Raw genomic sequence first — 18,193 nt, 5'->3', positions numbered from 1 at the left:
AGCAAGATACCCCGTCTCTGAAAGATTGTCTTGGTGAAGGTCCCATTGAATCAGGAGTACCATTGTAGCTGCTTGAATTATATCAGCTGAGAATCTGTTTTTCAACATTGTCTAGACGAGAGTTGCTTGGTGTATGGCTGCTTCTAATTTTCCCAGTGTTGTTGCTTGTTTCTGCCAAGAAAATGGAGAATCAGATGCCAAATCTTTATTTTAAGAAACGTAATGTGCAAAAATAGATGAATCTTCTTCGATCGTAGCATCAGTCCACTTGCAGTGAACAGCTGTTTGCAGCTGAGTGAGCAACTGCCTTGATAAGAAACCTGTTGTCTGACGCAGGAGCCGTGTGTTGGGCTGGTTGATGGTCGGTGCTGCTGACACACCGAGGCTTCTGGTTCAGTTGAATGAAGCTGGACTTGCAGAAACTTTCGAAGTTTATTTGCAAACAGAGTAACTCTAAAAAGCACAGGGAGCCAAGCATCAAACACAGAATTGGGACATTGTGGTTTTATTTATGCATGTTTTCTCACACAGTATGTAAACAAGCTTTGTAGCCACCTAGCAGATGTAATACATCACATTAATAAGCATTTCATACTGAGAAAGAAATAAAACAAGTTAGTATACCTTTTTAAGGACTTTAGCTGCTGGGTATTTATGCTCTGACTTTTGTAGTCTTTTGTTGTTTGTCATGTTGCCTGAGTAAAGACAATACAAGCTTTGCTGAACCTGTGTCTGGGGGTGGTGTTATATTCCTGGCTGATGGGAGAGGCAGACCTCTGCGGGAAAGGAGATGGTGTAGTTCCTTAGACTTCTTAATTGATATTTTATTTGATGAATTGTTCTCAAAGCAGTAGCATCTGACAACTGTAGACATATTTGCCTGACCAGTGCAGCTGGCACTCACCATTCCAACACATCTCTGGTTGCAGTAGTGCGCAGAATGTAGTTTGGATAACTGTGTTTACATCTATACTTAACTGCCCATCATGATTTATGACACGGCCTTCAAAAACTAAGTAGAATGTTCAAAAAGCCAGAAAAAAAAGGGAGCAGTAGTAACTCAGAGCTGAGCTTCTTGGGAAATGTTGCTTTACTGTTAAGTAGCAGTCTTTGTTCCTGAGGGTTGCTGTATGTTAGCTGTATATATTATATTAGAGCGTGTTGGTGGAATATTCGCTTTATCGTTAACTGAGTTCTTGTTGGAAGCTGGCTGTTCATGACGTTACACAAGGGAGGACCCTGGATTTAGAGAAGTAACTGGAAAGGCTAATTGAGATGACATGGGCGATCGGAGAGGATGGTGAAACAACTGAGTTTGTGGATTCATACTGGAAGACAGGGCTGGAAGTGTGGGTCTGTGGGTGACAGGTATGGCTCGGGGTCACAGTGCCCTTGAAAACAGCAGAAGTAGAGATGAGAAAGCAAAGGGAAACTTAAGGTTGAGGAACTGTTTTGCTGTACTGAAAAATAAGAAGGAAATGCAAACAGAAACAGAAAAAAAGACGCTATAGGGAAGACTGTTTAGCCCAGGAGTGGTGAAGAAGAAAATGGAGGTAATGATGAGCGCTCCTTTTCCTGATCTCCATGGTCCTGCAGATTAGAAAAGGGACACAGCGTAGAAGTCCATGTTATACCACTCTATATGCAAAATAATAGTGTTGTAATTATCTAGAAGATAGCAAAATTTCCTTATCTGCTTCATTTCTATATTTATTCTTTCAGTGCAGTCAGATTTGTTTTTAAATCTACTGTATTTAAAGACATCTCTTTGCAGATACTTGAAAAGGCAGCTGAGATTGCAAGAAGCAGTGACAATGCTGCAATGGCGGTAAGCATCTGCTAAGGAGTATTTTAAAATTATTTTTCTGTGTTGTTTTTGTCTTCTACATCAATCTAGAGATAAATAAGTCAACTGCTCAAATAATGGCAGTTCTACTGGTTCTGTTTTCTCCTGTAATTCGCTTTGGTGAACTGCCTTAAAATTCAGGTATATGTCCACTTTTTCCAATATATTTTGGACTTCTTGTCTGTTTTTTGTCAAAAAGCACAATTACATTACATACTCCATGGATTTGGAACACACCTAAGATTTACGTTAGATCTGGATCTGGAAAACGATCCTAGGCTGTATAAGATATTGCTGGGAAATTGCTCAGTTTTATCAAGTATGATGATTTGCTTGATTATCAGATATTTCCCAATAAGCTCTGTCAAAAATGGTCACTGATCTATAAGATGATGTTTCTTAAATATGATGATTCTATGCTTTTCTTGAGGAATTGGATAGTTCTAACTTGAGGACAAATTTTGAAAAGATGACCAAAATCTTAAGACGTTTTCTTTGTATTATACACAAAATTAGAGAAGAACGCAATTTTAGATGGTGAAAGCACAATAATAATTACTGCATAGAATAAAGGAGCTGAATGAAAAATGTGTCAGTTACAATACCAAGTGCCTAAAGTGCTCAGGAAAAGTGAAAACTACTTAGAATGCAAACAACTTAATGTACAAATAATTGGAAATTTTAAATAGCAGCATGCCAACCTGAGAGTGTTGTGACATTTAATTTGAAAGATTAACGTTTTCAGATACAAGAATCACCTTACTGTCAAGACCGCTTACTTATTTTGATGCAGAAAAGAGAGTATGTACTTGATTTTACTAAACAAGCATTGCAATTCGTCTAGCTTTTTAAAGTCTATTCACTCCTAAAGAATTTATACTTAGGTAGTATTTTTACATTAAAATATTTACTTAAAACATCTCAGCACAATGCAAGGCTCAGGCACTTATCCTTTCTAGGAAGAGCTAAACTTAAGTTCTGTGTGCGACAGATGTTATTTTTTTTGTCAGGTGGGAAACCTGTGCAGGATGTTATTTGATGAGAGCCGTTTGTTTCTGCTATGAACCTTAATTGATTTTGCTTACTGCTTCTTCTGAACTTTCCTTTGATTTTTTTTATTTCCCATTAATTAATTCGATTAATTAAAGACCTTTCACCTACCTCTTAAAATTATGGAGAAACTTCTTCAGCTATGTGAAAATAAAGTTTGCTTCAGAATTTAAAGCTTGCCATATTGTTTTTCAAAATGTATATTGAAACTAATTTATTCCCTTCAATTAATACTTCCTCACCCAGAAGCTTTGTCTCCCATTAATCTATGGAATGCTGTTGTTGCTGATATCATTACTTTAACTTCTGCCCTTGCAGTTTGCATAAGGGCATGGCTGGGGACAGAAGGTATTAACTGAGCCAGAGTGAAGACCCATTCATACAAACTGATTTACAGACACAGTGCTAGTGTTAGTGTTTCAGAGAGAGAAAATGGAGCAAAATGTCTGGAAAAGACAGGTCTGGATTAGAAGACAAAAAATTATGTGTTTGTATACTTAGCAAATGTACTTCTCTTTGGTTGTTGTTGGAAAAGTATTTTTTTGGCTTTTAATTTTTTTTAATTTAGATGTATATCTATTCAATTTTCTCACTTGGAAAACAAAAGGAGAAAGTATATGCATCCTAAACAAAAGTTCCCTGTGTTAGAGTTGGAAAATAGAAATATTGCCATCTAGTGTCATGAACTCTAAAGTTTAGTTACTTTTTCAGAAAATTCTGTACGCTGAATTTTGAATCTATTAGTTACAGTTCTGATAGCTTAAGAAATCTGAAAGAAAGGCATAGGAGTCATTCCACGGTGTTTCGTGAGTTTTATCTGATGTTCTTCCTGGTGTATGATTTCTAGTTTTTAAGCTAAAATATAAGAATCTTACTGAATATATCAAAAATTTATCCATGTCTCATTTTCTAGGGTCGAGGTGGTAAGAAGTTTTATGTTGTGCTAAAAGAAATAATGGAAAGAGATCCTTTATCTCAACTCTGTGAAAATGAAATGGATCTTATTTGGACTTTGCGATATGACTGTCGTGAAAATTTTCCACAATCATTGCCAAAACTGCTGCTCTCTTTAAAATGGAACAAACTTGAAGATGTTGCTCAGGTAAGGGAAAAGACGATGGCGGTGGGGAAGAATGCTGGTGTCAAATAGTAAGTAAATAGGGTTTCTTTCCCAAGTAGAGACATTTTGAAATGGTACTATTGTATAAACCCAAGTTCATTCTAAACATAGGTGTCCGTGGCCTGGACACATAAGCAAGAATTTATCTTTAAAATAAAAAAAAAAAACCCAAAAAACCACAAAACCCAAAATGCGTTTCAGATGTCCTCTGAATGACGAGAAGAGCAGAGCAATGATTTATACAGGCTAATTTTAAAATCTTGTGCTCAACTTTGATCTTAAATGCAAGGAATGCCACAGTATCACACAATCATTTAGGCTGGAAGGGGCCTCTTGAGATCGTCTAGTCCAACCCCCATGCTCAAGCACAGTCAGCTACAGCAGGGCTGTGTCCCGCTGAGTTTTGAGTATCTCCACCGATGGAGACTCTGCAGTCTCTCTGGGCAACATGTTCCGGCATTTGACCACCTTCACGGTAAGAACTTCCTTTACAGGGTTATTAAAAAAAAAAAAAAAAAGAGAAGTTTGAGTTTATAAATCAAGACCTGAAATAAATCTTCTTATAAAAATTGTTAAACTGCCCAAAGGCTATAAAAATCCACATCTTAGACTGGGTAATTAAGCCTCACTGAGGCAGACATTATTTTTCAAAGAGATGTGATACCCACTAGTGGTACAAAAGATTTAATTCTCATCACATTGACTGTTTGAGGGTCTCTTCAAAGTGACTGTAAGTAATTAAGGACGTGAAGACTGGTGCCGTGATACAAGCTCACGTTTTCAGCAGAATTGTGTCATTTGCTCTGTAGATGTGCAAGGTTATTTCACTATACTGTAAAGAAGTTGGTGTAGCTGCTATTTTCTGTATTTGCCCAAATAGAATCCAACTCTTGTGATGCTAGGAATAGGTGGAGGAACCTTGATGTAAGAAAAATTACATGAGTAATCCTACTTGGTAGACTGACTTAAAAGTAATAAAATAACAGATCCCTGGATTTGTATTGAAACTTTTTAGTCTGATTGCGTAGAGGTTGAGCAAAACCATAGAAGTCTGGCCAGTGTCAACAAGCCATAACCTCCTTGCTCAGCATAGTAGGGTGGCAGAACTTGTTAGCAGAATTCATAGGCAGTATTTATTCTCAAAGCATAACTCAGCCATTATTTAAAAAAAATAAAATCAATAAAACCTGCTTTCAGTGAAGTGACACCATCGTTAATGAGAACTAGAGAAAGGACCACTAATTTTTGAAATACTTGAAATAACTGTAATAAAAATACTGGCCTGTACTTAATCGTACTGTCTCTTATAGTAAACTTGTTTTATTAGGAAAGAAATTGTGGTTATTTCTTTACAGAAGGGATGTGGAGCTGCTAGGACTGTGCTGCTCTCTTAGTAAAAGTTCCAAGGCAGAATGTGAACAGAGCAGTAGGTATTTGGGGAATTTTCTTGGCTGTTTTATAGGTCATTTAGATCTTGCTTCCTTTAAGCTCATATCACTTAATATTTTCTCATTGTGGTAACCTCTGAAATAATTTCAGCAGGCAAAGTGGGGAGGTCTATATCTTCAAACAAACTTCACAGTTAATGTACATGCTGTGGACTGTGACTTTCAAAATCCATTGCCTGATACATGAGGCATGTAAGGCCACTTTGACTTGTCTTTTCAGACAGTATTTCAAGTTCTCCATTCATTTTGATCATGGTAAACAAAATGTTTCTATATTTTTGTTGGTTTTGCACCTGATTTGAAGAAGGTTGTCTAGATGTTCTGATACATTTGAAGTTTTTCAGTGGGTGTCTGACAAGCACGGCTGCTGCTTGCTTTTTCGACATCTGTTGGACAGTATTATCTGCTCAGTGTTAGTATTTCTTTTAGAACTGCAGAACAAGTATTCATTATATGTGTGTGGTGATGGTGTCATTGACCCTTACTGGGCTATGGGTTGAATAAATTGTGTGTGTATGTTTCTATGGGAATATGACATCTATATTTAAAAACATCTTTAATTTTACTTTATATCATTATGAGTCTTGCACGTGTTCATACCAGTATTTGCCCATGAAAATAGTTTAATTGAGTCTTTCCTCCACTTCTGGAATTGTAGCACGGCCACTGGCGTTGCATTGTGATTGATCTGTGCCCATTTCTTGCTTTCTGAATTTCACAAAACTGCACGGATGAACCAGTTCAGAGTCTGCCCCCCCTGGTGCTTAAATAGTGTTACGAGCGTTTTATATGCCTGTTACATGCAGGTTGAGACTAAGAACTCAGACATGTTTGTCATACGCAGCATTAGCTGAACTATAACATATAGTAGAAAATAGAGATTTTTCACTATTGGTGTAAAAAGATTACTAAATCAGGAGGAAAATAAGATCTTCCTAATAACTCATATTTTATAAGTTGGTATTTAAATATTAGATGTCTGTATTATCTAATTTGTAGGAAAGGGTATTTTCATCATGAGTTATGACTTGTTTCCTTTGGAGAGAAAACATCTTGTGCTGTTGATACACAACATTTACACATTCAAGCTTGTTTAGTTTGAGTAATAGTCTATTGTTTCAGTCGTACAACTATATACATATTATTAAAAATATACTCTCAGTGGGTAGCTCCATTAAAATGCAATAAACCCAGTTTATTTTGAGATCTCTAGACGTTTTTCTTCTTAGTAGTCCAAAATAATACACTAGTGTTTTCTGTAATTTTTTCCCACACATCATTGTCTTCAGTATTGTTTTTTTGGTTTTTTGGTTTTTTTTTTGTTTTTTGTTTTTTTTTAAATATCAAACTGAATCATCCTTTCTGCAATTTAAGCTCTTTGCTATGTACAGTGCATGGGAAAAGGCTCCATCACTTGAGGTGGATAAATATTTTTGGTAAAGATTTCTCTCAACAAAAACCTTTAATTTTTTTTTTAATGGAGAACTTTTACCATTACCTAAATATTTACATATTTATGAGAGCATTTACAAAACACTGTCTAAATTTTATTGAAACTCTGATTCTGAAACATACACATCTGGGGTTACCTGATTTTTATTTACTGTGTGTTGTGTCTGTGTGTGAAGAAACAAACTTTTCAGGCTGTGTAAATGAGACCTGGTGCCACTGGTGCCAAAACAATGCTCTGGACTATTTTAGAGGGTAAGAAACTGAATCGGAAGTGGGCCCATTTTCTCAGAATTATTTCTCTTTTCTTTTTTTTTTTATCTTTGCCAGATCAGTCTGTAACCTCCTTCTGTTATTATGAATGTTTTTATGGGCAGTTGTACCCATTACCCATCTCTTTTCTTAAATAGTTACTTTACCTGTAACCTTATAATCATCTTTCTAAAACAGCTTCAGGCTCTCCTTCAGATATGGCCCAAGCTGCTGCCTAGAGAAGCATTAGAATTGTTGGATTTCAATTATCCAGACCAGTATGTGAGAGAATATGCAGTGGGTTGTTTAAAACAAATGAGGTGAGTATATCATATTACTTCAGCATGCAAAGATTTCTAGGGTGAAAAACTGCATTCTGTTTGCCTATAGGAAAAAAAAAAAACACCACCAAAGTGGAAAGATTTAAACATGGAATAGGTGACCAAATAAAGCAGTCTAATTTCTAGATAAGCACATTGGCAGACAAATAAAACCTCCTTATTCTGACATCTTGTATTCAATGGTTATTATTTTCCATGTTGCTTGGAGAACAGCAGTGTGCCTTTGTCGCAGGGAGGGTTGTGTGTTCACCCCTTTCTTGGGCAAAGGGAGAGCCAAGGTAGTGTGAGAACTTTTTAATAACAAAGGGACAAAGTATTACAATAGTCAAATCCTATAAAAACTGCCATCCAGCCTCACACTCTGTGCCAGGTATTGGCTGTATCATTTAACAGAAATGTAAGCTGTAGCATATATTAAAAAAAAGGCAGCCCAACAGAGAATTACTGATTTGTTTGTTCTTCACAGTAGCCTTTGCTATCTGCAGTTCTTCCTTTATCACATAGGATTTTGTTCTTCGCTGTAACCTAGGGCAAGATTTGTATAATATTATCATTTGCAGCATTACTGCGTATTTCCTGTCCTTGAATTCTAAATTCTCTGTGGTGAGTAGTTTTATGATTAATTTTTTAAATGGTCAAGGCTAGATTTTTGGGGTAAAAAAAAGACTATTTTGACTTCTTTTAAATGCAAACAAGCAATTTAGCCGCTGGGTTATCTCAGTAATACTGAACTGTTACATCTGGAATTGTTTCCAGAATTCTTAGTTCTGGCTCTGAAGCAAAATTGTGTTCAGTCGGGTGTCACAAATCAATTTTCAACTTCTTAAAAAAGTCTGATGAAGGCACCTGGTAAAAACTGTACCCTAAAGGTGATCCTATTAGCTGAAATAAAATAAAATAGGCAAAAATAAATACAGCATAGCATAATTGAAAGTTTTTACCAAGTTACTGAAGTTTTTCCGAGTAAGATGGAGAGAATGAAAAAATTCAGTATTTGCATCTCTGAAGACTTCAAGTGATGGACAGAAGAATTTCTACTCTTTTCTTTCCAGCTTAGGCAGACAACTTAAATTCTGCAGGCCTATTATAAGAGGAAAGATACTAAAAAGCCAAGGAACGTTCACATTTGTTCTAGAGTAACATAATTGTCAAGTGTGGGAGGTTTTTTGGGGGGAAAGGAATACAGAATTTTATAGAAAATACTAGAATTATTTTTATTATGTCAGAATATTACTTGAAGTAGTTAATTAGCATAGAGGATTTTCAAAAGTATGTTTATGAACTGTGGCATCATCATCATCAAAAGTACATCAAAGGTGATGTACTTCTCCTTATCTTCTAAAAACCTTCATGTTGTTGGTATGATTTTAACAAACAAATAAAAAAACCCCAAAACAAAACTTTTTGGCTAAATGGATTGCTTTGGATCTACTTAATATACCTACTAACACCTGTTAACTGTCAGGTAGTTACTTTTAAAGACAGGTTAATTGAATTGCTTTCAGGGGAATGAATACTCTTCTCTCCCTTCTTCGTAAGCTGAGTGACTTTGATAGGTACACCCAACTACTCTCAGTTCCTGTCCATACCCGCTGCAGCTGACTGCTCAGTTACGGTGGTTCTTTATCTGCTTCCAAAGGTCCAGCTCCTCAGTCGGAGGTTGAGTGGTCAAAGGGAGCCAATGTCCAGTCTGAAATAATGTGAAATAATTAATCTCCCAGATGCTCAACGTAGCACTCAGGCTGAGATCTTGATCTTGTAAAAGCCCATGACAGAACACCAGGTTTTTACTTAGAGGTTTGAGGGCCCTAAGGTTCTGTTAGGGGTATAACTTACTGATGAATGGATCAACCTGGCAGTTGCACGAAGTTGTATGTTATTGTCCTTCTCCACGCGACTGAGAAGTTGGGGGACACTCTTCCTATGGAAACAAATCTGTCATCGTTGGATTTGTCATATGCATCTGGATTTATGGAATATCAATAATCTAGTTATGCTGTTACTAACTGCTTTTATGTACCTCATTCTAGTGATGAAGAGCTCTCTCAGTATCTTCTTCAACTTGTGCAAGTCCTGAAATACGAACCTTTCCTTGATTGCGCGCTCTCCAGATTTCTATTAGAGAGAGCACTCGCTAACAGAAGAATAGGACAGATGTTGTTTTGGCATCTAAGGTAGGAGTTTTTCCCTTAAGTCCTTCTGAAACTATTGAGTCTGATTGGACTTTCTAATATTATTTCTTGAGGATTTTTCTAAATGGCCATTATCGTAGTCCCCTACAAGTCCTCCTTATGTTTCTTTCATTTGTCATTTATGCATCAGAGCAAGCCTATAATTAAAACTATATTACAGTATATAAAAGTATATAAAGGTTTGTAATCTACTGTTAGACAAAAGTATTCCAAACTGCATTCAGCTCTGACTATCTCATAAGTTAATCTTGTATATAACCTTAGTGTTTGTTTTGGCTGTGCATGCAGTAAAACTACAATATTGATACCTCACAGTTGAGAAAAATTTATATTATTGTTGAGAGTTAATAGAAAATAAAAGCAGTTCTGTGTGTCGTTGCTACTTTTAATGACCAGTTCCATGAATGGCAGAAACTTTGCAGAATGGACTATTGGTTGATTCTGTCTTTAAGGCACAACTTAGTTTAATATTTCTAAATAAAAAGAGCAAGTACGACATGAAAATGTTTTGGAGGATAATTAGCTCCGGTATAAGGTTCAGTGGTTTCTTTCAAAGTGTTCCCCTTGAGGCAAATTTTGGCTTTTCCCTTACAAAGATTTGAGAACTCGTGGTTTAACATCAGCCCTGATTCTCAATATCATCTTCTAAGATTTACCAGTACTGCTTTCTTGAATAAAAGGGGCTCCTGAACACAAATATCCAGTCACTACCTCTTGACTTTACTGCCTCCAGAACAGTCCTAGACCTTGAAACAAGTGGCATGCATTTGAAGTGTTTTGTTTCTTAAGAAATTTAGCTTTTCATTTTATCTACATGACCATGGTTAGGGTTGTTTTCTGGGGGGTGGGGTGGGTTTTTTTGGTTTTGTTAGATTTTTTGTTTAGTTGGGGTTTTTTTTGTTTGTTTGGTTTTGGTTTTTTGTTTTTTGTTTTGGGTTTTGTGTTTTTTTTTTTTTTTTTTTTTTTCATTTTAATGGCTTGAAGAATGCTAATCTGTAAATGCTGTGGTCTGATGAGAAGCTTTTCTTCTTATAGGTCAGAGGTTCACATACCTGCTGTTTCAGTACAGTTCGGTTTGATACTTGAAGCTTACTGCCGAGGAAGTGTTGCTCATATGAAAGTGCTTGCTAAACAGGTATAGACTTCCCTTCTCCTTTAAATCTTGACTTGTCCCAGCCTGTAACTCAAATACTTATTCCATTGCTCCTGTGGGGCATATTGGTTACCTTGACAAAGTCCATCTGTTGGGGAGCAGGGGAGAGAAGAAAGCGTGGGGGTGAGAGAGAAATAAAAGGGCTAAATAGGTGGATGATGGAGCAGTCCTCCCTGGCAGAGAAAGCGGCTAGCGCCATGGGGTCTCAGAGGTAGGGAGCTGGCTTTATAGTGTCCGGAGATGTGCGAGGTACTTTCAGCAATACGCATATATTCTGGATAGAACAGTACACTGGCTGGATTATTAACTGAGGAAGGGTTTCTGTGCACTTGAAACGTGTGACCTTTTTTCCCCAGTTAAGTGTAGCTTCTTCCATAGCAACTATCACCTTTCTATCTAAACTTTACCTAGGTGACCCAAGGACTACTTTCCGCAGCTTTGGCATTTGTTAAAGGTTATGCAAAACCCCCCGAAGTTGTAGTATAATGTAGTACTCCCTGGTAACAGGTGCTGAAGTAAAAAAGTGTTAATATAGATATGCTGCTTACCAAAAAAAAAAAAAAAAAAAAAAAAAAAGGAGAGAGATATGTTTGGTTTTGAATACTCTAATAAGTGTGTGAGGTTTGCTTTTAAATACACTAAGTGTATCAGCAGATCATTAATAGACCCATTCATATAACATGTTTGAAGGCTCTAATGCAGTTTTAGCAAGTTAGTTTAGATTGCAATCATAAAAATCTTTGAAAAAAGATCTCTCTCTGGAATTAATCTATTTACTGTATCAGGCCATAAAAACTGCGCAGATACTTGTCTGATGAGTGCCATTTCTAACAGTTTTGATGCTGTCTATGTTGAAACTGCTTTGAGCGGCATAAGGAGCAGGAATGTACTGTTGTGCTTTTTATTACTGCAGCTCACAGGACATTGAAAAGACCATCTCTTACACAAGTGTGCTTGTTAGTATTGTCAAAATCATAAAAAGATTAGGTGATGAAATGCCTTAAGCAATAGACCTAAGGTCAGTAAAGTTTTTGTGCACTTCACAGGAAACAAATGTCAGTACAATCAAAGAAGGGGCAAAAAAATTCCCAACTGTGCAAACACGGAAGAAATTCAAAGTAGAAATACTTCAAAAAGTTCCTGTTTGTACAACGCAGGTTCCATTTTGTTCCCTTGTCACTGATGTTTGTACAGCTCCTAGAATAGTGGAAAAGCAGAGCGCTTTTGGTTTTGACAGATGGCTGACCTGGCAGGTCTCCATTGCCTCAGTTTTATAATCAAACTGCGTACAATTTCCACAGCATCCTGCCTGACAGGGCTCAGTCTCTCTGTAGAAGTGGTAAGTTTTGACTCAGCACCTTGTAAGTTAGACTGAAGCTTCCTTGTATAGAAATGGACTTTTGTAATGATTAAATTGATGCTGTCTGCTAGAGAATGTGTGTATTACTCAGCATGTTAACGGTGGCTAGCGCAAATACAGCCGATTGTTATAACAACTATTTCATATTTGGCTAACAAATGGCTTAGATGTAGATGCAATGTAGAAATTATGTTTGTTTTACGTGCTGTCTAGGTTTGTTACTGAAGGGCTTTTCTCTGTTAGTGTTATGTACATTTACATCACTAGTTTGCATGTTTTCTTACAAGTTACGTACTGGTACAAAACTTTCCAAAACAGAAGGAGGGGAAAAAAGGGTTAAACCCACCTGTATTGATTGCAAATAACTTTTTTACACGTTTTTAAGGTAACAGTGTTGCTTAGATGTGATAACAATGATTTGGAACACCTTAATTGATTAGAGCATTTACCGCATGCCTAACTTCAGCTGGGTTTTAATGAACAAACATTTAAGACTGCTCTGTAGAAGTATGTGTAGTTATGTACATGAAAATTGTCTGCAAGTAGTCATATGGCCATATCGTATTGTATGCGACTGCCATGTACAATGAGGCATCTACATCCATAGCTCATCTCAAGCAATGTTTGATTTTGTTAAAGTGTGAAGCACTCGATATTTCTGTTGACTTCAGTATGGATAGAGGCACCGATGTTACGGGCTTTGTTGAATCAGTGGATGAAAACTGTATTTTGAAGAAGGAATTTGTGTAAATGTATCATACGTTAAAATACCTCATTCATTTTTTTGGAAATGTTAAGTCATGCTTTAAAAAGTGGCTTGAGGCATAGGAGCTTTCACCCCATCAATGTCTTTGTTACTTATGAAAATGGTATTTCTGGGATATGAATGACTTAGAAAAGGCTGTTCTCATTCTTTCAGGAATGCCACCTTAATTGCATCCATTATTTCCACTTTTAAAAAGTTGTAGAATAATTTAATACTTTAGTTAAGTTCTTTGGGTTTTTTTGAACAGGAATTTTGCATTGTGTTATGTGTAAAATCAGAGCAATAACTTTTAAAAATAAAACATCTCTTTTAGGTGGAAGCCCTTAATAAAATGAAGACTTTAAATAGCCTAATTAAGCTGAATGCCATGAAGCAGAGCAAAGCAAAAGGAAAAGATGCAATGCATACTTGTTTGAAACAAAATGCTTACAGAGAAGCACTTTCTGACCTCCAGTCTCCTCTGAATCCTTCTGTTATACTTTCAGAACTGCAGTAAGTGAAGAATGAGTGAAAAAAATGTCACTGTAGCTTTTGCACGGAAACAGTAAAGCAGAAAGGCATATGTGCTTTAACTTCCTTTGGCTGTATTGTTCGGCAGATACGCTGTCATAGGGAGCTTTTTCTATAGTGAGGGAAGGTCTGTTGGGAATCTGCCTGAGGTTCAGATATCAGTTAAATGAGAGGATTTTTGTGATCCGCTATGAAACTTAATGCTCTCTTAGTCAATGTTTTACCATAGCTAAATATATTTAAATATAAGCCTAAAAGTGAATTGGACTGCATTCCTGGCTTTTGTTAAAAAGAATAAGCACAAAAGCTGTTAAAATTTTTAACAGCATTTAAATATAAAGCCTAAAAATTGATGGGAAAGGATATAAAGAAACCTATTTTCTCTGAAAATGCAGGTGTTTAATTTAAGCATTAGGAATGTGTATGCCAATCACAGTATCCAATACCTTCCATCTATAACAGATTATGTTCATAACTTAGTAAGTGCTTATAGCATAGTAGCACAATGAAAGCAGAGATAATGTTTAACTACTTCCAAACTGGAAATCTATGCGTTCTGTTGTGTTTTGAAGAATGTTTAGACTTTTTCGGTTGAATTATTCTTACTTGACTAAAAGATTTGTTGCGTTATCTTTTAGTGTTGAGAAGTGTAGATATATGGATTCTAAAATGAAGCCTCTATGGATAGTATACAACAACAAAATGTTTGGAGGAGATCTTGTAGGGATCATCTTTAAAAATGGTGATGGTAAGCAGTGCTAAAAATTTTAAATTTTTCCTTTTCCTTCTTCATTCCCACACTGGCACTTAAGCTGTGTTGCTCTTTATTGCCATAGTGTAATGTGATTTATTCTAACATCGGTAAACAAATCTAGCATCTTCTTCTGACTGGGTTTCAAAGTATAGACATTATCAGTCATGATGATATAATTACGGTTAATCGCCCTTTAACCTTTAGACTTGATGAATCGTTTAAATACCTTTTTCTGAAGGCCTTATAAGCATTATAAAGTTTGTCGACAGCACAGCAAGAGACTGAAGTAGCAGTTTCAACCTTTCGTTATAGATCTCCGACAGGACATGTTGACGCTCCAGATTTTGCGTTTGATGGACATACTTTGGAAAGAAGCTGGTCTGGATCTCCGGTAAGGATCTCTTGAGGGCTGGTTTATTTGGTGGAGGGTCCACTTTTAGCAGTAAAACTTTCCTGTTTTTTAAATACCTTCCCTACTGTCCCCTTTCTAAACATCCGTATTGCTGCCCAAAGGTTTCAGTTGTTATAGCCAAGGTGAACAGGCTATAAGAAAGCAGTTACCTTGGCTAATTTAGATGGCTTCTCTTGCAGTTCATTCTCTAAATGGCCGACATTGGAAAAGAATTTAGCCGTGGAAAAAATAATGGAAGAAGTAAAGTGGAACTTTGGCATATTTTGTTTAGTATCAAGCAGAATATTTTTTCTAGTGCACCATATCTCTTGTCATTTAAGTTGTTGAGATGATTATAAATTCTACTGTTCTCTTATATAGTTTACTGTTTTCATCCTTTGAAAATCATCTAGATTTGTATGAGGTAAGGAAACAATTCTTGAATTAAGGGTCCAGCAAGCACGTTTTCTGCCTTTTTGTGTTTGTTTGTGACCTTTCCAAACAGAGATGTTTCATAAACCCCTCATGTAACAACCTTACCTATTAATGGTCACTGATTTTCCAGGCACATGCAAAAATGAGGACTTATTGATTGTGGGAATTGCACCTCTTAAGTTCTAATACATGTATGCCAGTGAGGTACAAACATAGAACACAGATCTGCTGGCCAAATGTTAGCTGCTGAGGATTGCGTCTGGATTCTCTAATAGGTAGAACTAATAGGCAAAACACTTCAGAAATTAGTCGGCTTTAAGTGCTGGTAATTTGGGGGTGAGGGAGTAGGAGGTCTGAGATTCTTTATAATAGGATTCCACTTTCTGGTTGAGAGTTACTGGAATGGTGAAATGCACAAATACAGATTCTTCTTTTTAACATTCTTATTTGTCTTGGCCTTATTTCTTAAGGACATCTATGGATTATGCAGCCTTGGCCACAAATGAATGTATTACTGTCCAAATAAATTTTATACCTGTGATCTATTTCCTACAAAATTTGACAGAGGGGTGTCATCCTGTATTAACAACATCATGGGCTTCATGAACACGAGAATCCGGGAGAGGAGAAGTTAGTTGCTTGTGCTTCACTTCTAGGAGTACTGCCGCACAAAGACAATGATGATTGGGAACAGTCACTCTGGATGTACCAGGGGTAAACCATGCCTGACTGTCTGATTGCTGCCTTTGAGGGAGGCAAAAGAGTAGTGGATGTCCTTACCTTGACTTCAGCAAGGCATTTCAGTCTGACACACGTAACATTCTTGCCTCTTGAGTTAGGATGTTACAGTCTGGATGGATGAACAACTACATTCTCTGCCTGGAGGTTGATGTCAAGTGGATTATCACTGGATTATCACCCAGGAATTTTTATATTCTTAGCCTTGTCAGTATCCTGCAATGAAAGACTTGTATGTATGTAAGAAAAGGTCCTTCCATCTGTTTTATGCTTACCACCTGCTAATCTCAGTTACTGCATGTTTTCAATTGTATTTCTGAATCGTGATAAATAGTGGGTAGTCATTCGAGAGTAAGATGCGATTCTATAGTAAGATGAGGCTGGCAAAAAAGGTGATTATATTTAGAAACACTACTTTTTGGGGAAAAGAAATATGTTGTAGCTTCCATAAAATTTCACTTTTCAATGCTGTTTCAATGAAGTAGTTCTAACCCAGCCAATTATACAGTCAGTTGAGAAAAAGCATAATGTCCTAGTGCATTTGTACTAAAGTGCTAAAGAGGTTTTTATAGTATTGAACTTGCCCATATTTCGTGCTAAAGCTTCCATTTCTGCTTCCTTTGGGCAGCTTTTGTGAGGTTGTAAAGTTACAGTAGAAGTGAAAACTCATAATTTAAGTATTCTGTTGGGGCAGAAATATGCCGTTTGAGAAGAATCTTCTCATTTGCTGCTTCTGCAAAATCACGTCTCTCAAAATGAAGTAACAAACCTTTCCAGGACACCACAAGTACAGGAGTTTCTGGCATTTGAAAAACTTGTTCAGAATGATGAGGAGGGATGTGGGATTTTAATTTATTTATTAGTTCATTAGTTAAGTCTTTAGGACAGTTTCTCCTCCCATGTAAGCTACTCGCTTTTTAATTGGTTGTGTAATTAGCAATGAACTCAACTATTTTTTTTTGTAGCAGCCGCTTTTTTTTCCTGCTGTGAGCAGTCCTCTTATCGCTGTTTATTCACAAAGACTTGCAGTCATTGTGAACAACTTCAATGTACATTCTGAAGTTCCACTTTGCATTTTTTTCGTGGTAAAGCACTATTTGGATGTCAGAAAATATTTTTCAGACCAGAAATATCTTTGTGTCTTCCAAAGTCTCTTGCTAAGTAGCTTTCTTGCCTTCACATGCTTGCTAAGATAACCATGACTTCTTTGTAGGAATACTAGAATATTCCAAAGAGAAACAGCATCAGGCATTTTTCGATGTTATGATACAACCCTCTAGTACGTGGGGAGCTTTTCCAGACAAATCTATTCACCAGCTTTAGCTAATATAGTTTTCAAATTCTAATTTCTTTCTAGAAAAATAGTTGTAAAGATACTGAGTGTCCCATTATTATAAGCCATTTGGAAGTCATAAATTCAATTTTGTATGCCTGTGAAAGAGCTGTAATCCTTTGTTTTTAATTTTTAAGTGCTGTTTATAAGGCTAGAAGTACTTATTTAAACCTTACTTGAAATACTTCATTTATATTCTTTGAGCTCATTTTAGGTTTTTTGTTGTTCAAGCATAATAGTGTGAGCTTCATAAGGCACATAACAGCAGCCCACACAGATAAGTAAAATTATAAACTTGTTATTTATGCTACTTACAGAAAGGTTCCTTTGAGTGAAGTATGGCATAAAGTAGGAACGTGTATAATAAATTGTTTCTGGCAGTGTATGTTTGCGATGAGGTGGCTGAGTGTGCGTTAAGTTGAACACTGATTTGAGGAAACTCTAGATAATTTATGTCATTATAAATAGACTGTGAGGGGACTAATCGAGCATTTGAGGGCAAGGACAACCTCTAGCAGCTGTGGAATCCCAGATGAGGCATTCTTTGGTTGCTGCCTTCCCAGAAGCTTCGCTTGTGGTTCCAGCCTGGGCCACACACCGTGCCTAGCAAACAGGAATAGTGATTAGGAGTCATCAAATATGCTTTTCCTGACTAAGGCATTTTTTTAAACTCAACAAAGGAAAACCAAAAAGTGGCTCTGATGTCCAGGATTTTTCTTCAAACTCTCAGAAGAAAAAAAATAGAAAGGGGAAGTTCCTAGTGAGAATTGAAGTTCTATAATTGGCCTCTTCCATTTATTTACTTAAGCGGGAGCATCTTCCTTCCATTCATCCTCTCTTAGTTATGATTATAAAATAAAATGCTGGGATTGAGGCAGGGTTACAATTCTGTGTCTATCAAAGAGAGATTAACCAGGCAGTTGCCAAGGGAAGGCTCTGAAACGGCCTTAATTGGAAACAGAATTGGACAAAACAACACTCCGAACGCCCAGAGGGTGAGGATGCAGCTAAGAGAGTAAGACTTTGTGATCCCCGTGTTTGCAGTCTACGTGCCT

General features: G+C 36.7%; 1 protein-coding gene across 3 annotated transcripts in view; it reads left to right on the top strand.

The window, feature by feature from the left end:
* PIK3CB (phosphatidylinositol-4,5-bisphosphate 3-kinase catalytic subunit beta) overlaps positions 1–18,193 on the top strand; it is a 112,496-nt gene that overhangs the window by 84,744 nt on the left and 9,559 nt on the right. For all 3 annotated transcript variants that reach the window (XM_074593226.1, XM_074593225.1, XM_074593227.1), the window contains 8 exons: positions 1,775–1,828; positions 3,810–3,998; positions 7,364–7,485; positions 9,537–9,680; positions 10,734–10,833; positions 13,291–13,469; positions 14,126–14,235; positions 14,554–14,632. In XM_074593226.1, coding sequence (XP_074449327.1) covers positions 1,775–1,828; positions 3,810–3,998; positions 7,364–7,485; positions 9,537–9,680; positions 10,734–10,833; positions 13,291–13,469; positions 14,126–14,235; positions 14,554–14,632 — 977 coding nt within the window. The remainder of the gene's footprint in view (positions 1–1,774; positions 1,829–3,809; positions 3,999–7,363; positions 7,486–9,536; positions 9,681–10,733; positions 10,834–13,290; positions 13,470–14,125; positions 14,236–14,553; positions 14,633–18,193) is intronic.

This window comes from Larus michahellis, chromosome 6, assembly GCF_964199755.1.
Source record: "Larus michahellis chromosome 6, bLarMic1.1, whole genome shotgun sequence".
Taxonomy (NCBI): Eukaryota; Metazoa; Chordata; class Aves; order Charadriiformes; family Laridae; genus Larus; species Larus michahellis.
This window is presented reverse-complemented; position numbering and strand designations above follow the sequence as displayed.